The 18,910-nt window shown below is 36.0% G+C and overlaps 4 protein-coding genes across 5 annotated transcripts; all 4 read left to right on the forward strand.

The window, feature by feature from the left end:
* The first annotated feature begins 4,444 nt into the window (after positions 1–4,444).
* On the forward strand, positions 4,445–6,878 carry LOC106388271 (putative E3 ubiquitin-protein ligase SINAT1). Its single transcript, XM_048752652.1, has 4 exons — positions 4,445–4,700; positions 5,449–5,755; positions 5,848–6,234; positions 6,315–6,878. Exons 2-4 carry the CDS (start codon positions 5,534–5,536, stop codon positions 6,633–6,635), a joined length of 930 nt encoding a protein of 309 aa, XP_048608609.1. The 5' UTR covers positions 4,445–4,700; positions 5,449–5,533; the 3' UTR covers positions 6,636–6,878.
* Positions 6,879–7,268: 390 nt separating this feature from the next.
* LOC106388270 (probable protein kinase At2g41970) lies at positions 7,269–11,974 on the forward strand. Its single transcript, XM_048752654.1, has 8 exons — positions 7,269–7,506; positions 7,778–7,969; positions 8,049–8,299; positions 8,589–8,715; positions 8,799–9,072; positions 9,272–9,404; positions 9,479–9,565; positions 10,973–11,974. Exons 2-8 carry the CDS (start codon positions 7,873–7,875, stop codon positions 11,096–11,098), a joined length of 1,095 nt encoding a protein of 364 aa, XP_048608611.1. The 5' UTR covers positions 7,269–7,506; positions 7,778–7,872; the 3' UTR covers positions 11,099–11,974.
* LOC106388269 lies at positions 11,947–15,318 on the forward strand. Of its 2 annotated transcripts, none has more exons than XM_048752653.1 (8): positions 11,947–12,248; positions 12,364–12,702; positions 12,783–13,030; positions 13,132–13,273; positions 13,360–13,728; positions 13,817–13,948; positions 14,046–14,174; positions 14,272–15,318. In XM_048752653.1, exons 1-8 carry the CDS (start codon positions 12,159–12,161, stop codon positions 15,166–15,168), a joined length of 2,346 nt encoding a protein of 781 aa, XP_048608610.1. In that variant the 5' UTR covers positions 11,947–12,158; the 3' UTR covers positions 15,169–15,318. The 2 variants fall into 2 exon arrangements, with proteins under 2 accessions (XP_048608610.1, XP_013683755.2); XM_013828301.3 differs by having other exon boundaries at positions 12,786–13,030.
* A 188-nt stretch (positions 15,319–15,506) lies between these two features.
* Positions 15,507–17,272, forward strand: LOC106388268. Its single transcript, XM_013828298.3, has 6 exons — positions 15,507–15,730; positions 15,817–15,867; positions 16,287–16,338; positions 16,421–16,479; positions 16,575–16,620; positions 16,957–17,272. Exons 1-6 carry the CDS (start codon positions 15,605–15,607, stop codon positions 17,097–17,099), a joined length of 477 nt encoding a protein of 158 aa, XP_013683752.2. The 5' UTR covers positions 15,507–15,604; the 3' UTR covers positions 17,100–17,272.
* Positions 17,273–18,910: the final 1,638 nt, after the last annotated feature.

Genomic DNA, 18,910 nt, shown 5'->3' on the forward strand with positions numbered 1-18,910 from the left:
TGTCGAGGTGGTGATGTTGTTCATGGAATTCTCGGTTTGGTTTAGCTTTGTAAGACTTTTATGTATTGTTAGTGGGTTTGTAAGACTTGAATCTTATGTTATTGTGTGTTTTAAGACTATTCAAGAGTTAAGTGGTTTCTTTGATTTGATATGACAATCTGGCAAAAGAAAATGAAAATAGATAGATAATAGTCTTTAACAATACAAAGTTCAAAACATAAACATCAAACATAAGCTGTTACTGAAGATTTAAACAACTCCAAAACATGAAACAAAAGCCGATTAAGCAGATAATAGAGATTTAAACTTGTTCACACAACTTGAAAACATAAGACATTGCCTTAGTCATTTGTAGGAGGCTGGTTGCTTTGGCCTTCTTGAGGAAGTGGGTTAAGGTTTGACCGATCATAAATCCTGCTCCCAAACACTTCAAAAGGGCGATCAGTGTACGGACTCCAAAAAGCACCAACACCATGTGGAACTTTCGAAGATTTTTTTATCTTCAAAGGTCGTCCTCTTGGAGCCTTCTTCACATGGGGCTTCACTTGATTTGTTGAAGATGAAGGTTGAGGAGCACTGGAACTTACATCAAAATCACCGATTGCGTTTGATGGTACAGGCTGCGAGTTGCTTCCAACTGATGGAGTTTTCCTTTTTCCTCTTGGCTTCGGTGGTGGCTTGAGATGCTCCTGAACACAAAGGTGTAAGGAATTTTTTTACGAGAACACAAGATAAGCAGACACATATGTAAAACTGATTATCTTACCTGAATTGGATGCTTCCGAGGTCGACCACGTCGGTTCTTCGGGCCTTCCTCAGTCACTGGTTCATTCTTGCAACCAGTTTTTATGTGTCCTGCTTGCTTGCATCGACTGCAGTGTTGAATTCTGCCATGTCTTGTTGATTTACCTTGATTTTGTAGATCTTCAAATGGTTCCTTTCTCCTATCTCTTGTCTTTGGGCGTCCTCGTGGCTTGCGGAATTCAGGGATCGCTATTGCAGGCTTATTTGTCTTCTTCCAGAACTTCTCTCCATTCACAGGTTTTATATTATCTTCATACGTCTTCTTCAATACATCTGTGTAATAATATTCTGCTACATACCTCGTTGGATCATCTTCATTATCATCCATTACACACACCGCATGTTTACATGGTATCCCGGTCAGGTCCCATTTCCGACAAGCACACTGGTGAGTGGACAAGTTGACCGTATAACCACACTCAAACTCATCAACCTCGTACACACTTTTGCTGCTGCGTAATGTCGAGCAATATTGCTTAGCAATCCTAGCCTTCTCTAACACCGTCATTGTAATTGGTGTCACCACTGTGTCGCACTTCTCAGCTTTCAGAAACCTTCGTGAAACCCTTCTCATGGCTTGTCTACGAATGTCCTCTAGTAGATTAATGACAGGTTTCGATCTTGCCATCTTGATAGTCCTATTAAAACTCTCAGATAAGTTGTTGTGAACATCAGCACAATGCGACTCCACACTAAAGAATGCACGACACCATCTAGGTGGTTCTGTTGCTAGTAGAGCGTCATAAGCCCCTTGATCAAAAGCTTTAAGCAGCTCCAATCTTTCTTCATACTCTCCTTCAGTAAAGCTGTAAGCAACCCTCCAAAATAGATTCTTGTATTCTGACCTTGAGTATCCTTGTTTTCGCCAATTTGCATATATATGCCGCGCACACATACGATGCTCAGCATGTGGAAGCTCAGCCGCAATAGCAATCACGAGACCTTTCTGCTTATCTGAAATGATAGTCAAGTTTTCTCCATTTCCTATTTCCAAATCTATCTTCAACTTCTTCACAAACCAACCCCAAGTGTCCTTGTTCTCACCTCTTACTACTGCCCATGCAATCGGATACATCCTGTTGTCCGCATCTCTCCCAACAGCTGCAAGCAAATCACCTGTCAACTCCCACTTCAGAAAGCATCCATCCAGACCAATAACAGGCCTGCAACACTTCTTCCAAGTATTACGAAATTCCTCAAAGCAGATGTAGAAACAATCAAACATATCTTCATCATTCTTTTCGATGGTGCAAAGATCAGTGTTAATACCGCTGTGAGTTCGCCTTAATTCCGCTTCATAGTCCCACAACTTACCAAACTGAGTTATTTGCGCTTCTAAAATGGAGTCCAAAGCAATGCGCCTTCCTCTGTAACACTTAGAAAGCGGAACAACAATGTTGTATCTCTCTTTAATCGTGTCTTTGATCACAGCTGCCTGTAAGCTTATATTTCTTCGTATCTCTTCTCTAAAAAGTCCTGCGATGACCCCTTGCTTCAACATCGAAACTCTACTTGATTTCCCGTGGTTGTGACGCATCTGGCATACTTTAACCATCCACTTGTTGATTGGTGGTTCAAACGAGCAGTATACTCTAAACTTACATTTCTCACCGCAACAAACAACTGCAATCCTGTTTGACTCAGACTTCGCCATCTTCACATCGTATTGTGTCTTCAAAGAGTATCTCAGAAGCTGGTCTTTGAACTCTAGACCCGAGTTAAACTTTTGGAATAACCATATATATGGCGGCTTCTCCAAATCACCATGAAACTTTGGTTTCCCATTCCTGCTCCCTTTTGGATTATCCCATTGCTCCCACTCTTCCTCAGAACCAATTGGTGTATCTGGATAATCAGCTTCATCCTCTAACAAACATTCTTCATCACTTTCAGCTGCTTCTCTTTCTGCCGTTTCTTTTTCTTCAAAATTCTGATAAGCTTCCTTTGTAGGCTTGGCCATCAAACCTTCATTAAACACAGACCTAAACCTATCATCTTTAGAACCATCTCCAACTTCTTCAACAACATCAGTTCCAATATCAGCCTGAGCAGCCTCATTCTCATTTAAAACCGGTTCTTCAGCTTCTTCATCCACATTCTCTTGCAACTCATCTTCAGATTTTTCAGCTTCTTCTTCTTCCCTTGGTCTCTCGACTTCTCCATCGCTGTCTGAATACTCGTCACATTGCAAAGGAGGAATTATGACAGGAGGCTCACTGTGTTCTGAAATATCATATTCAATGAATATTTCAAGTTCAGAAGCTTGTTTCCCTAAACATATCACCAGAAACATATCATCAGGATTTTCGTCATACACATAATTCATTGTCTTCATCTCCTTCCCAGCCTCTTTGAACCAGATGAATCTTATCGGAGCCATAATTTTTGCTTCTTCCTTACTGAACTGTAAAACCTTATTCCATGAGATGTCATACAATTCCCAAAGCACTGTTGTCACTCCCAACTCTCCTTTGTATACATAATCTTCACCGACTTTCTCCATGAATCCACCGAAGTGGATATTCAAATTAATCATCTTCCCTTCACTGTGAAGAAAAGATTCTCAAATCAATGTTTTCGATTCTTCTTCCTCCCCCTTGATTGTTGAGCTCTCTTTCTCTGAAAAAAAAAACTCTCTTTTAATTTTTCTGTCAAGGACCCTAGATCCCCAATTCGATTTTGGGATTTTATTTGAGATTTTAATTTGGGACCATTTTAATTTTAATCAAAGATACCGTAAGAAGAGCAGCCATTTAACACGTTTTTTTAATTAAAACGTCTGTTTACTGTTCTGTTAACGGAGTCTACTGTTCCGTTATTCATTCCGACGACGAAAAGACGGAGGCCAAGTCGAAGGTTTATTATGTTAGCATAAATAGGTTGAGGGTTTGAAGTGAGAGTTTTCGACCGTGGAGGTTTAAAGTGCTACCTTTTTACACCTTTGAGATTAAAAAAGCGATTTTCCCAAAAATAAACATTGAATAATAATTGTCCAATTTTCTTTTTTTATTCGATAGGGCTCTCAATAAGTATCCAAGTTATCAAGTATCAATCGAAATAGTAGAATAACCAAAATATCTCTTTTATTATTTGTTTATAAATTGAATCTATATAATCTCGTGAAAGATAAATCCACTGAACAATCTAGATTTTTGTAGCAAAATATCTTGATTTTAAAAAAAAAATTACGTAAATAATGAGCTGGTTTAATCAATTGAAAAAACGAAATATTCGTGAAACATTTATACTGGATTTAATCTTTTATTATACTTTCCACAACTTCTGATTTGATATTTGTTTCAAGTGAAACATGTAAACTGGAAATGCTACTTATACTTTCTTTCCACATCTTATTTCTTCAAATCTATCCTGGTGGATTTTAATTTTAAAGAAAATTAGAACTTTTTATATGTGTAAAATGTGTAATGTATAAATAACAAAAGAAAATTAATATAGATACGTACATTGATTTACATCTGAATAAAATATAAGAATCCAATCAAAACGTATAAATTATATTCTATAGATAGGATGAAATCTCACAAAATCTGATTTTAAAGAAGATTAGTCTCTATCCAAATTAAATAAAAATGACCGAAAAAGCAACAAACCTTGGTGAATTTAAATATCTTTTTTTTTTTTTTTTTTGTCGACCGGTGAATTTAAATATCATTATTCGCAATAAAAAGATAAAAACAGAGCAAAAAAAAGAAGAAGAAAAAACCATTAATGGCTGCTATTCATCGAAACCAACAACAAGAAGAAGAACAAGACAGGACACAACTATCTCTTCCCCTTAATTAATTTCGACGTGTCTTATTAATCCGCGTCTATTCTCCTTCCTTCCTTCTTCAATCACTCAAACGCCACCGTCACCGCCACGCCTGAAAAATTAGGTTTGTATTCATGGTTATTAATCTAAATCTCAAGAAGGCATCTTTGAATGAAGAATCTAGCCTAGTATCTTGTGAATCGTTCATCTTCGTTAATCGTTTCGTAGTCCAGCTTCAATTTTATCTACAACTCACAGCTTATTTGTTTTCAAAATTCAAACTTTGCTATTTTTTCTGAGTTTTTTGTTTGTTTGAGATCTTATCTATTGTTATAAGGTTAAAACAATACATCGTTCTTGATATGTGTTTTTCTCTAGAGTCTAGATGAATGTTAACTTCTCTTTGAATTTCCAAATAAGCAAAAGATAACAATCAAAGGCTAACTCTTCCCTTAGTATTTTGAAACGATTGCTAAGAAATCAAGTTTACACCTGAGAGAGACGATAGGTAACGAACTTACTCACAATAGTTCCCAAAGGCTAATTTTTTTTTTTTTTTTGTTTCCAAACGAAGTGGCTGCTAAGTTTTATTATAATGTTGGACCGAGACATGTATAAGACTTGATGTTCAATGTACAGTACTGTCTAAGAGACCTGTTGATCCTGTTTTCCAGATATAAAGAAAGAAACTTGATCAAGTGAACTACGTATCTACCTCCTCCTAACCCACTTTTGAACAACATGTTACATGCTGCTTGTCTATAATACCATTTTACTTTATTTTCTTTTTGAGGTTTTTGGTGAAAAACTGTTATGTTTTCCTTCTGATTATATTAACTTACATTTGTAATTGTTTTTTAATTTTCCTGCAGGAGAGCAAAGATTAAAAGAGTATTTCATCTACCACAAGAGGGACAAGTGTTGCTAATAGGCAATAAAGAAAGTTGTGGACTCTACATGGCTCCTGGTGGCATCACTTACAAAGAAGCCTTGGAGTCTTACTCGACGGGCTTAGATTACGAGGTTAAGATGTCTAAATTCGAGGCTACTAACAAACCAGCCAAACCAGGTAGCGGTTCAGTTGGAAAATATGGAATCCGTTCGAGCAATGGCAATGGTGTTCATGAGCTTCTCGAATGTCCGGTTTGCACAAATCTCATGTATCCTCCAATTAATCAGGTGTGTGTGTGTGTGTGCCACTGTTCTACTCTTTCTCCGACACTCGCCTTACTTTTAGCGTTGACATCTACGTTTGTTTAATTTTCCCATAGTGCCCCAATGGCCACACGTTGTGTTCAAGCTGCAAACAACAAGTGCAGAACACGTGCCCTACATGCCGTTACGAGCTCGGCAACATAAGATGCTTGGCTCTTGAGAAGGTTGCGGAATCGTTAGAGGTTTCGTGCCGGTACCAAAGCTTAGGGTGTCACGACATTTTCCCGTACTACAGCAAGGTCAAGCACGAGCAGCACTGCAGGTTTCGTTCCTACGACTGTCCTTACACTGGCTCTGAGTGTTCAGTGACGGGAGACATTCCAACCCTCGTTGAGCATCTCAAAGACGATCACAAAGTCGATATGCATAGTGGCTGCACTTTCAACCACCGTTACGTCAAGTCTAATCCTCAAGAGGTTGAGAATGCTACATGGATGCTAACGGTATGCATCTTATCTTTATCTAAATGTATGATTCACTACTTTGAATTGAATCTCATCTCTGGAATGATGCTTTGTTTTAGGTGTTCAACTGTTTTGGAAGACAGTTCTGCTTACACTTTGAGGCGTTTCAGCTGGGGACGGCGCCGGTGTACATGGCGTTTCTACGGTTCATGGGAGACGAGAACGAGGCTAAGAAGTTTAGTTACAGCTTGGAAGTTGGAGCTCACAGCCGTAAGCTGACGTGGCAAGGGATTCCGAGAAGCATCAGAGACGGTCACAGGAAAGTGCGTGATAGTCAGGACGGTCTCATCATCCCTAGGAACATGGCTTTGTTCTTTTCAGGCAGTGACAAAGAAGAGCTCAAGTTGAGAGTCACCGGACGGATTTGGAGAGAAGAGTAGATGATGACAGTGATGGATGTTTCATAGGCTCTGTAATGATGATTTTGATTGGAACTGAAAGGGATGATGTACATAGCATAGTCTTGAGAGCTATGAGATCAAAATCTCCCCGTGATCAGGTTGAAAACATTATGTTTTGAAATATTACAAACTCTTAGTCTTGTAATTTTCCTGATTTGTTGGAAAAATAAAGACAGTTTTCCTTTTGGTTCTGTTCTTATATCAAAAATTGATTTTTTTATCTTTATTGGATCATCATACAATATGACTCATAATACTGGAAGATGATTTTCGATAAGGACATTTTATCGTTGAAGTGAAAGGGTTAATGATCAACACAGAAATTTAAACGTGGCTTAGTGAGATTCTGACTAACTAATGCTACCGAATCATACTAGATTTAAGACATTACCAAAGATAAGACATGTTACATTACCAAAATGATTAATTGTGAATTCAAGCAGATGATATGTTAGAGAACTTTTAGACTTTAGAAATATGAATAATGATTACAAAAGATAAGTTAGTAATATGGTCCGGTCCAGAGAGGACGTGCAAGACGTGAAGACAACACAACGCTTGAGACTTCCTATGATTGGTTATTATATTAAATTAAAAGTATAATAAGCGAATGTGTGTTTTGTCTTCCGACATTATCGCTGAACAGAGAAAACAGAGAGACTTGCAAACATTCCGAGAAAACCCAAATAAGAAAAATCTATTTCTTTTCTTTATCAAGCTTCCGAATTTCCAAGAAAACAAAATCAAGAATCGTAGAAATCAAACGTTGTTTTTATTCAAGCTTCGTAGAATCACATCCTTTGTGGTTTTCTGAAGTATTCATCATTATTATTTTCTACGGTTAACTTAATGGCTGAATTGAGGTAATAATCACATTTCTTCGATCTTCTTTTACCATTAGCGCGATTCTTCAAGGTTTTGTCCCTCTCTCTCTCTCTCTCTTCCACATTATCACAATCTTGATATGATCTGAAATAATGTACTGCGTTCTTTCTTCTTCTCTTTTGAATAATGTTCTGCATTCATAATACAAAAATGTGATGCATTCAAATCGATTATACAAATGGATTTAGATTCATAAACATAGGAAAGATATGCACATGATTAATACGCATTTTTCAGATGTTATTAACAGGTAAAACAGAAATTAACAGAATCGAAACACAAGAATAAGACCAAGAAAACACACACACGTGTTGTCAAAAGATCTGAAAACATGTTCTGTTGCGGAGGTGCCGATGAGGAACCAGCCGGTCCACCCGCAAACCAGTATTCAGCCCCTCCTAACAAGGCTGGAAACCCTAACATTGGCGGTAACAGAACCCTAACTCCATGAGTTTATGCCTTCTCTGTTCTGAGTTTCACCACCAGCTTTGTACGTTTTGTGAATAGGTGGAAATAGAGGGGAACCGAGGAACACGAACGCACCTAGATCAGGAGGTCCTGCAAAGGTTTTACCCATAGAAATCCCTGCGGTTGCATTGGATGAGTTGAACAGAATGACGGGTAACTTCGGCAACAAGGCACTGATCGGTGAAGGTTCTTATGGACGTGTCTTCCAAGGCAAGTATAATGGAGACGATGTTGCTATCAAGAAGCTTGACGCCTCTTCTGAAGAACCTGACTCAGATTTCACCTCACAGGTACACATTAATATCACAAAAACTAATGATCTTTCAACTCATTTTCAGGTAAAACTGTTAAGTTTTATAAGTTTCAAACTTAAAACCAACTGGCTATAGGTTGATTGGATTGAAATCTTTGATTTAATACTCATGTTCTATCAAAAATTTTAATGTGAGAGCTTATATTCTCACAAAATCAATCAATCTTTAATCTTCTTGGCTCCCACTAGGCTACAACTGTATCTCTAATTAGATCTCACTGTGTTTTGTAACATATTTAGTAATTTTTATTGATTATAATGGCAAGTTATCGGTTGTATCACGACTCAAAAACGAACATTTTGTGGAGTTGATGGGGTACTGCTTGGAAGCAAATAATCGCATTCTCATCTATGAGTTTGCAAGCAAGGGTTCTTTACACGATGTATTACACGGTACGTAGGTTAAACTCTCGAGATTCATAGCTTAGTTAACGTGGTGTCTATGTGATAGATATATGTATGGATCAAATCTTTAGGGAGAAAGGGAGTGCAAGGGGCTGAGCCAGGGCCGGTGCTGAACTGGAACCAAAGGGTCAAGATCGCATATGGAGCAGCTAGGGGGCTTGAGTTTCTTCACGAGAAGGTCCAGCCATCAGTAGTACACAGGGACGTAAGGTCGAGCAATGTCTTGTTGTTCAATGACTTTGTGGCCAAAATGGCTGATTTCAACTTGACCAACGCATCCTCCGATTCAGCGGCTAGGCTTCACTCTACTCGAGTCTTGGGAACCTTCGGCTATCACGCTCCAGAGTACAATACCATACACCCATTAATTCATCTCTTAATAAGAGAAATCATATTAATTAAGTTAGATGCCTTTTCAACTTAAAAACAATTGATGATAAGTGGAGTCATCAATCTCCTTAATATATTTCTAAAGATACTTTGAGATTTTGCCATAATACTACATAGGGTTCTATATATAATGTAAGAGTATTTCTTGTTTTAGGTATGCAATGACCGGACAGATAACACAGAAGAGTGATGTGTATAGTTTTGGTGTTGTGCTTTTGGAGCTCTTGACGGGAAGAAAACCTGTAGATCATACCATGCCTAAAGGCCAACAAAGTCTTGTTACTTGGGTACGTACGTACACATTATATAAATATCGATCATTTTTAATGATAAACTCTTTTACTTGTCTTTGCTTTTGTAGGCAACACCGAGACTAAGTGAAGACAAAGTCAAACAATGCATAGATCCTAAGCTTAACAATGATTTCCCTCCCAAAGCAGTCGCCAAGGTCCGTTTTACATGTTCTTAATCAAATAATTAAGATATTTTGATGATTGGCATGGTGACTTATACGCAATCCTAGTTATCTAACAATATATAAAACTATTTGCATGTAGTTCATTTACAGATATCACTAGGTTAAGATCCACGCCTTGCGCGGAATCAACATTATATATATAAATTATTTTATGTATTAAATATTTTTACATGAAATAATTAATATATATTAAATAATTAAAGTTCAGTAACTATTAAATATATAATTAAATTGGTGCGAACATATAAATCAATTTTATTAATCTAAAAAATATTTTTTTTTTATATTTGATAGAATATGTAATTAAATTTAAATGATACTAACATAGATAATATATTTTAGTATATTTTTAATATTAATGTCTATTAAATGATGATTTCTACTCATATAATTTTTTTGATCATTTATATCTTTTGTAAAAAAAATTAAAATACTGATAACAAAATTTTCATTGAGGGATTAATAGTTTTAGTAATTTATAATTTTAAAAAAATAAGTTGTCAATGATCGTTCAAAACTTTTATCAAAAAAAATTGTTCAAAGTAAATTTTGAAACTAAAATATTGTATTTTATATGGTTTAAAGTTTAATTTAAAATGATATATATATATATATATATTAATCTTAATAATTAATTAAATTAGACTTTTTACTTATATAATTTTTGTAATCATTTGTATTTTGTCATAACAAAATTTTTAAACCATGGATCATAAAATTTGAATGTGAGACTCTTAACAGTTTTAGTAATTTATTGCCGTTTGTAAAAATTCAAAATATAACATATACATAAAAATCTAAATTTTTATTATATGGTTGTTGTGGTTGTTTAATTTATTTAATAATTTAAAATTAAACAAATATGATAGAAGATACACTATTTTTTTTATCAAATCTTTATTATTCAAAATCATTAATTGCCATATATACTTTAGCCACATTAGGCAATTCCGTAAATTTTATTTAAGGAAATAATAAAGTACATTAATGATGAATTTATTGTTAGTTTAATAAAAACCTTATTATATAATTAGATGGACCAACATATTTCTCTAATGATTCTAAGAATCATCTTAATGATGACATGTGGTTACAAAAAAAAGTTATAATGCTTCTCATTTGACAGCAAATAATAAATTGGTATGTGTGGATGATTATATAGTAGACTAGTAGTTTAGGTTTCTTCTTATTTTATGTGTTAAACTTCTAACATTTGTGTTAATTGAGAATCAAATATGTGGAGCGTATGAATGCTATTAGACACGTTTTTTCCTCGACTCATGTTGAATACCAAGGCATCAATTCAAGATTGATAACTAAGGATGCTTACTTTAGTTTGGTTTTGTAATGAATTTTCATTCGTTGGTGGTGGAACAGTTGGCAGCTGTGGCGGCCTTGTGTGTTCAGTACGAGGCAGACTTCCGACCCAACATGACAATCGTTGTCAAAGCACTTCAGCCTCTTCTTAACTCTAGACCAGCCGGTCCTGAGTCTACTTCCTAAATAACAGATTTACCATCTGTCTTGTTTTTGTCTTTTGTTATTATTGTTATGGCTATTTTTTTCTCCTTTTCTGTGTCAGATAACTATGATTATTGGTTATAAGATGCTATTTAATCGAATATAACTTATATTTTTATTGTTATAAAGCTCTCTTTCTTTCTTGGTTTGTATCTAAGCCTTTCAGCCTTTGAGTCAGATCTTTTTACTGATTGAAGGAGTCTAGGCAAGAAACTAAATAGTAAATTAGTTGTTAGATATAAATTAAAGAAAATATTTGACCAATCAAAACATATGATTATGATGCCACAAATTTAATACTTTTGATATTTTGTGTTCTATATCTCTCAACTTTTAGACAAGTTGCCCTTAAGGTCATGTGTCTCAGTATGGAATGAGATATATAACTTTTTCATCATATAGAAACGATTAAAAAAACAACAGAGTTGGTTTATAATATGTGCAAGTCAGCTACATACCATCATATACATCTCAAAACATGAATAAAACAAGGTAAAACAAGTGAGGACAAACCGGGCCTCGTGGTCTGGTGGTATAGGAACCTCAGCTGAGGTTCCCGCCATCACGAATTCGAGACCCGGCCACGGAATGACTTAGGCCCCCTGGTGGATACAGACGCAGGCTGGTTCCGGGCTCAGAGGGGGATTAAGGCCGAAGGCCCGAACCCATCCTGATTAAACAAAAAAAAAAAAAAACAAGTGAGGATTACAACATTATGACGACACAAAATTAAAAAAAGGAAGAAACAAAAAAAAAACACTATGACGACACCCGCACATGAACCACAAAATCCATTACAGTATGAAATCACATTATTACCACAAATGTAAAATAACATATACACATTATTACCGTATTTTAATGTTTTCTAACATAACTTTGTAACAACCCGCCCCCATCTGTTATTATACCCATCATCTCTCTGTCTCTCATATATATACTAAGCTGCGAATCTCATCATCATCTCTCCAGAAGAACTCTGTTTAGCCTCTCTTTCCAATCCAATTCAATCGGTTCAAGAACACATACTAGTGTAGAAAAGATGCCGGGTTTAGCACACAGGGATGAACATTACTCTTCTGGGTTTTGGTCCAAGGACGTTGATGGAGTCAGCTACAATCAACTTCACAAGGTATATCACGTCTCTACTCAAGTGTTTAGGTGCTTCTAATGAGTGTGGTTGTTTGCTTGATTTAATCTGAATAATTTGAGAGTAATTCAATTTTGTTTTGAACTATTTTATACAGTTCTGGAGTGAGCTGTCGCCGGAAGCTAGACATGAGCTTCTCAGGATTGATAGGCATGCTCTGTTTGAGCAAGCTCGTAAGAACATGTGTTGTTCTAAATGCATTGGCCTGCTGCTTGAAGACTTCTCGCAGATTGTTTCAAATGGGAAGTCATTGCAACAAAAAGGAGATCTTCCATGCAACAGATCAGGAGCTTTAAAAGATGGTAATCACAAATGTATCGGTGAGTTGCATGACCCCGCTGTTGATCAGTGGGGAGGTCTCACCGCAACACGCGATGGATTACTCACAGTTCCTGACTGCTATTTGTATGCAAAATCTTTCAAAGGGCTTCAGAATGTGAGTTGCATCCAGAGTTTCCTTATTATATGTTGGGTCTGTCCAGTTTAGTTTGGGTTAATTTATTTGGCTTTATATAGCAGGTGTTTGAAAGTGCCAGAGCTCGAGAGAGGAAACGTGAGTTGCTCTATCCTCATGCTTGTGGAAGTCGTCAAGGGATGGTTGGTTATGGTAAAGGCCATGGAACAACAAGAGACACATGTGCTTTACATACCACAAGTCTCTCTTGTGATACATTAGTAGCGTTTTGGTCTGCACTTGAAGAGGAAACTAGACTATCACTGTCGAGGATGAAAGAAGAGGATTTCATTGAAAGACTAACTAACAGGTATAGTATATTTGACTTTGAGGGTCTTCCTATTAACTCATTGCATGCATTACTTAGTTTCTTATTTATTTCTTTCTTTGTTATAACGTCACTATATATAGATTCAAATGCAAGAAGTTTTGTAAAGACTGCAGAAGAAATGTTATTCGGGAGTTCAAAGAACTTAAGGAACTTAAACGAATGCAGAGAGAACCACAATGTACCGACTGGTTTTGTGTTGCTGACACAGCCATTCACTATGAGGTCTTTAACTTTCTTTAACATATTCAACCAAATATACATACCTGAGAAGGTTTTAACTTTCTTAATTAACATCTATAATTTCTCAGGTAGACAATGATTCTGTGCGAGCAGATTGGAGTCAATATTTTAAAGAGAATGATGGATATCAGTACATCGAGTGGGCTATTGGAACTGAAGAATGGGAAACCGATATCCTCAAGTACAAATATGTAGGCAATGATGGGAGCGCTCAAGTCAATGGCCTAGACCTTCGTGGATTACACCAATGCTACATTACTGTCAGGGCTTTTAAAGACAATGGCCGCTGCTCCGAGGTATCAGTCAAAGCTCATGCATTGAGAGGCCAGCAATGCGTTCACTCCTGGCTTGTGGTTGGGGATGGCTTTGTTTCGGTTAAAAGAGGGGAATGCCTTAGAACGCTGTTTGAGCATGCTGAAGATGTGGAGGAACAAGAGGTAAAGCCTTTTAAAAAATGTATACAATTTGGTAAATATGATGTTTCCTTGTTAAAATATTATTATGTTGTTTCCAATGTTATATAAGGATGAAGTGCTGGTTGATAAAGATGAGAATGAGGTTGGTGGTGAGTGTTTGCGTCCACAAAAACATGCAAAGACTCCAGAACTAGCTCGAGAGTTTCTTCTAGATGCTGCAGCTGTTATTTTTAAGGAGCAGGTTTGTTGTTATAGAATCTCCTCTTAAGTTCACATTCCAATTGATTGTTACTTTAGTATGTGTATTCATTTCTACCTGTTTCATAATAATGTTTTAGGTTGAAAAGGCATATAGGGAAAGTACAGCCCGTCAAAATGCACACAGTATGTTTGTCAGCCTTTCATCTAAGCTCTTAGAGCAACGTGTTCACATTGCCTGCAAGGAGATTGTCACCTTGGAGAACCAGGTTTGTGTTGCTATCTTGATTCTCTTTGACAATCTACTCAATTTGTCAAGGCGTTTCTACACTTACAGTTCTACTCCATTGTCTTTAACGCTTGCAGAAAAGACTTCTCGAGGAAGAAGAGAAAGAAGAGGAGAAAAAAGAAAGGAAAAGAAGAAAAGAAAGGGAGAAAAAACTTCGGAGAAAGGAGAGGTTGAAGGAAAAAGAACGAGAAAAAGAGCAGAAGAATCCAAAGTTTAGTAATAAACCAGTTTTGCCAAGGGAAGAAGACGGGTTCCTGAATCTTGATGAGGAAATGAACACTAGTGTAAGCTGCGAGGAGGAGTCAGCAACTGAAACTGGAGATGTAGATGAAGATCTGTCTCCACCTGATGATGATGAAGATGGTTGGAAACGGGTGATTTACAACAAAGGAAGGCAAGAAGTTATAACCCACTATTGTGTCAGAGAGGTTATAATAGATGATGAAGATGGAAAGGGGTGCTTTACAACAAAGGAAGGCAAGAAGATGGAGGAAGTTGGCATAAGACAGAAGAAGAATGATGACATGTACTTAAAAGATCCTATGATGAGTAGAGCCTCAAGTTTAGATAACTGCTCTTCATGCCTTAGTGAAGGAGATAACAATGGAAACACTGAATCCCACTCCATGTCTGATTCTGAAGATGTCAGTCAGCACTCTGAAGGAAGAGAGAATCTAGTGTTTTCTGAAAACTATATGCCTGTGGACCAAACTCAGACTCTGGAGCCATTGGAAGCAGCAGATGAAAGGAGAGACATGGAAAGTCCAGGTCCCCAAACTGATAGTGACGAAGGCTTCTTCTCCTTGTTCCACTTTGGTGGTCCGGTTGCTCTGTCTAGAGGAGGAAGTAAGTCAGGAGATTATGTCTTTGGTGATCTCACGGGAAATTGTAAGAAAAAGAGGAAAGAAAGCATCGTAGGTGAAGAGTACAACTTGTTTGCAAAAAGTAACAGCTTGAGGTTTTCCATCTTCTAAAAGGTTTTATTTATACAATCTCTTGTGACTGTTTTGTGGTTCATCATTACTCGACAAAATATCTTTTGCTTGTTTTCTTTCATGTAAAGAAAGATCTCTCTGTAAGTGTGTTTTAGTATTTTTCTTATCAAAGGTTCTGATTTACTTTAAGATGAATGATTCTTCCCCATTGTTGGGTGCATTAAACAAAACATCTAAAATACAAACAGAAAGTGATCTATAGTTTTTTTCTCTGTAACATGCATGATCCTTTCCTTGCTTTGCTGCTTCAAGCCTGAGTGCATGCACCTGTTACAAATGTTGGATTAGAAGATATGCGTAGCGACTCTAGTTGGGCCTAGATAAGAAAGCCCATAAGGCCCATTATTGGGTAGATTACGTAGCGACGGCGGAAACATTCTGAGAGAGGAAACGAAGAGCAGGTTGATCGGGGGAGATGGGAACTAGAGAAGTATACGAAGAGAAGCTGAGACGTGCGAATCTAGAGTATGATCCGACCATGAACCCTGGTCTTGGTTCCGCTCGCTGTCCACGTTGCCTTTCTCTCTTAACCCCTAACTATGTAAGCTTCCCAAGTCTTTGTCTTTGTGTTTTTAGGATATTGTCTGAAAATCAATTTCATTTGTTCTTCTTACAAATTTTCATCAGGAGAAAGGAGAGTGGACCATAACTCCAGTTCTGCACGATGCTGCTGCTGTGGTCAGTTCAGTTTAACATTGCTAATCTGAAGAATTGTGATCTGTGTTTAGTTTAGCTGATTTCATATGAATTTTGTATTCTTTGATGAGAATATAAGTAGTAGCTAGCTGTTGTGGACTCGATATGTATACAAATCAGATGACTTTAGATGCGATTATGTTGTGAATGAGAATCTGTATTCTAGCTTAGGTGATTAAGCTCTGCTGGGTATGTAAAAGTTTCAACCTTTTTATTCGTTGACTTCTAAAGATGGTTTTTTTTTCTTCAGTTTATTATTCTTTTGGTCTGTTGCAATTTCTGATTAGTATTGTCTTTAAGCTTTTTTTCATTGAAATTATTGGTTGGGGATACCATGACATGTAGTAGATAGCATAAAAATTGATTTATCTGTTTCTGATTACGTATCTCGTGTGCTATAGGCTGGTTCTGGTATTGGTGGCTTGCTTAGTGCCGTCAATGCTTTCAACACAGGTAATCTCGTATGATGCTCTTGTGGTTTTTAATTACTTATCATTTCTACAGTTGATCTCTTTTATCTCTTTTGGTCTTTCAGGGATCCCCTATCTTCAGAATCGTTTTCCACGGTCAAAGCGTCTCTCTTTTCTTGTCGGGGTACGCATCTTCTCTCTTTCCCTTGCCTTCTAGTTCTAGAACTCTGTCTGTTCCCCGGGTCAAAGCGTCTTCTCACTTACTGCTTTTGCTTATAGTTTCCATTGCTGCTAGGCTATTCAGGTCTAGGGGCTGCCTTTGGAGGTAACATAATTCTTCTCTTGCTCACTTGCTTCTCTTGTGCCTAAATATTGATTTATATATACATCCTGCGTTAGTGATTTTGTGTGTTTGAACTTGAGTGATGATTAGCTGTTTGAATTATCTGTTTTATATCACCCCGAAGAGCTTATGTCCATGTTGAGTTCGCATATCTAATGAGAGGCTTCTGATAGAATAGTATCCTCTTTAGAGTGTTAGTTTCATCATCATGTCCAAGGTGGTAGTGAGTATGTTAATAGAGGCTTTCGTTGATATACATCTGTATGTTTTCTTTCAAGAAAACACCTGAACATTGTGATCCTGTATAATATTTGGTAGGTTATGCACTTCCCAAGTTTGCTCAGCTTACAGTTACCTCGTATTATGCGTCTTCAAGTGCTTCACATTATGCGATCTCTATGCTCACCCGCCGCATCGAAGAAGCTCATCTCTCTCGAACTCAGAAAGAAGATGTAAATTGAAGTCATGCATAGATAAAACGAGATTCTATTGCACTTCTCTGTCTTAGTAGCTTATTTCAGAGTCCTTCTATTTGTTCTATAGCTTATACCTTGGTCACTCCTATAAAGTTAACTAGGGATTGACCCCGCACAGTTTAATTTTTATGGTTTTATAAATTTTGTTCGTTATTTTATAATTAGTGTTATATATTTAAGATGTTTCGTCGTATAACTAATCTAAGGGAAGTACAAATAGTATTTAGCCCTGATTTTTCCATAAAAATTACATCTTTATGCCACTGCTCTTAAAATACAATCGTTTTGTTTAATTATTAAATCACAATTTTTTTTTGAATACACCTGATCTGAACAGAATGGGTAGATACGTTTTCTTCTCCTCTTTTTGCTATAGAACCTTCCAACAATTCTGAAAATATTGGAATTCTAAAATATGATTCACGTAGATTGATTTTTCTATTGAACCTTCCAACAATCCTAATATATGATTCACGCTGATTAAATATTTTGAAAATGATACTATTCTTTGTCTGTAAAGGTTTATTAATTTTGTCCAGCCTGCGTGTGAGATGTTCTTCTATGGCCTCCACAATCCCATCTCCGCCTTTTGCTGCACAATGCGTCTAAAGTCTACAGCCCCATTCTGTCTCTCTGCTCTGTCGTCATGGCTGCCGCCGGCGAAGATAAAGCTCGATTCCATTCCAATGGTTAGCTTCTCCGAATTTTCACTTTAGGTCCCTCGAATTCTGATTATTTTCAAATGGACAAAATGCTTTGGGAATTTAAGAAAACATCATTCAAATCAACCCCGTATCTTTCAATTGTGCCATACAGACCCCGTGAATATTCCAATTTTGTAACCTTGGTACCTAAATTTTATGATGTTTTCACATTTACCACCAATACTACTAAATTCACAAGAATAACCTCACAATTTTGCCCCAAACTTTTCAAGGGTGCAGTTTAATCCCTTTCTATGAAATTATGCATGTGAAATGCAATATATACACCTAATATGCAATCTAAATGATTAAAATGAGGTAAAATTATATGTTAAAGGCCATTAAAAACAGTATATACCACATACATACATCCATATTGGTGTTTGTTTTCGATTTGTAGTATATAACATTTATGATGAATCAAAAATTTTAATTGTTTATAATTTGTTGGTTGCTCATATTGTGGTTAGATACTAAATTAATCAAAATAATATGTTATATAACATATTCACAATTAGTAATTTTTAATTACATTAACTGTTATTGATGTGTTTATTTATAAACTAAAAAAATAGAATGTTTTTATATGAATAAATCAATCTTTTCAAAATAAAATATTTTACGTCAAATAAAATATTTTATGTCAAATAAATTAACTCCTATTTTAATAAAATAGATTTATTAAATATACACATATGACTTGAATTATTGGAATATGTACATTACGATGTACTGACTTTTTAAGTAAAAAATGTTCCAGTTTAATAACATTAATTAGGTTTGCTAAATTTCTTTTAAAAAAAAAAATCTGTTCTTATTTTTTTTTACATTCATCTTATTTTTGAATGTTTTTGTAACTTGGTTTCATTATTTTTTTGGTTTGTCTAAACAATGTATTTGTTTAAAAAACTCAATAAAAATTTTGAACTTTATATTCAAATTATAAACAAAATATTTACAATATAGTTTAATAAACCCCACAAGTATACTTAAACCTCTAATACTTTACTGTTTTTTTTTTGCATCATAATTTATTGTTTAATTTACCAAATAAACTAAATAAAAATAGAATAAAAGAAAAACATAATCTCA

Source organism: Brassica napus, chromosome C3 (genome assembly GCF_020379485.1).
Source record: "Brassica napus cultivar Da-Ae chromosome C3, Da-Ae, whole genome shotgun sequence".
Classification (NCBI taxonomy): Eukaryota; Viridiplantae; Streptophyta; class Magnoliopsida; order Brassicales; family Brassicaceae; genus Brassica; species Brassica napus.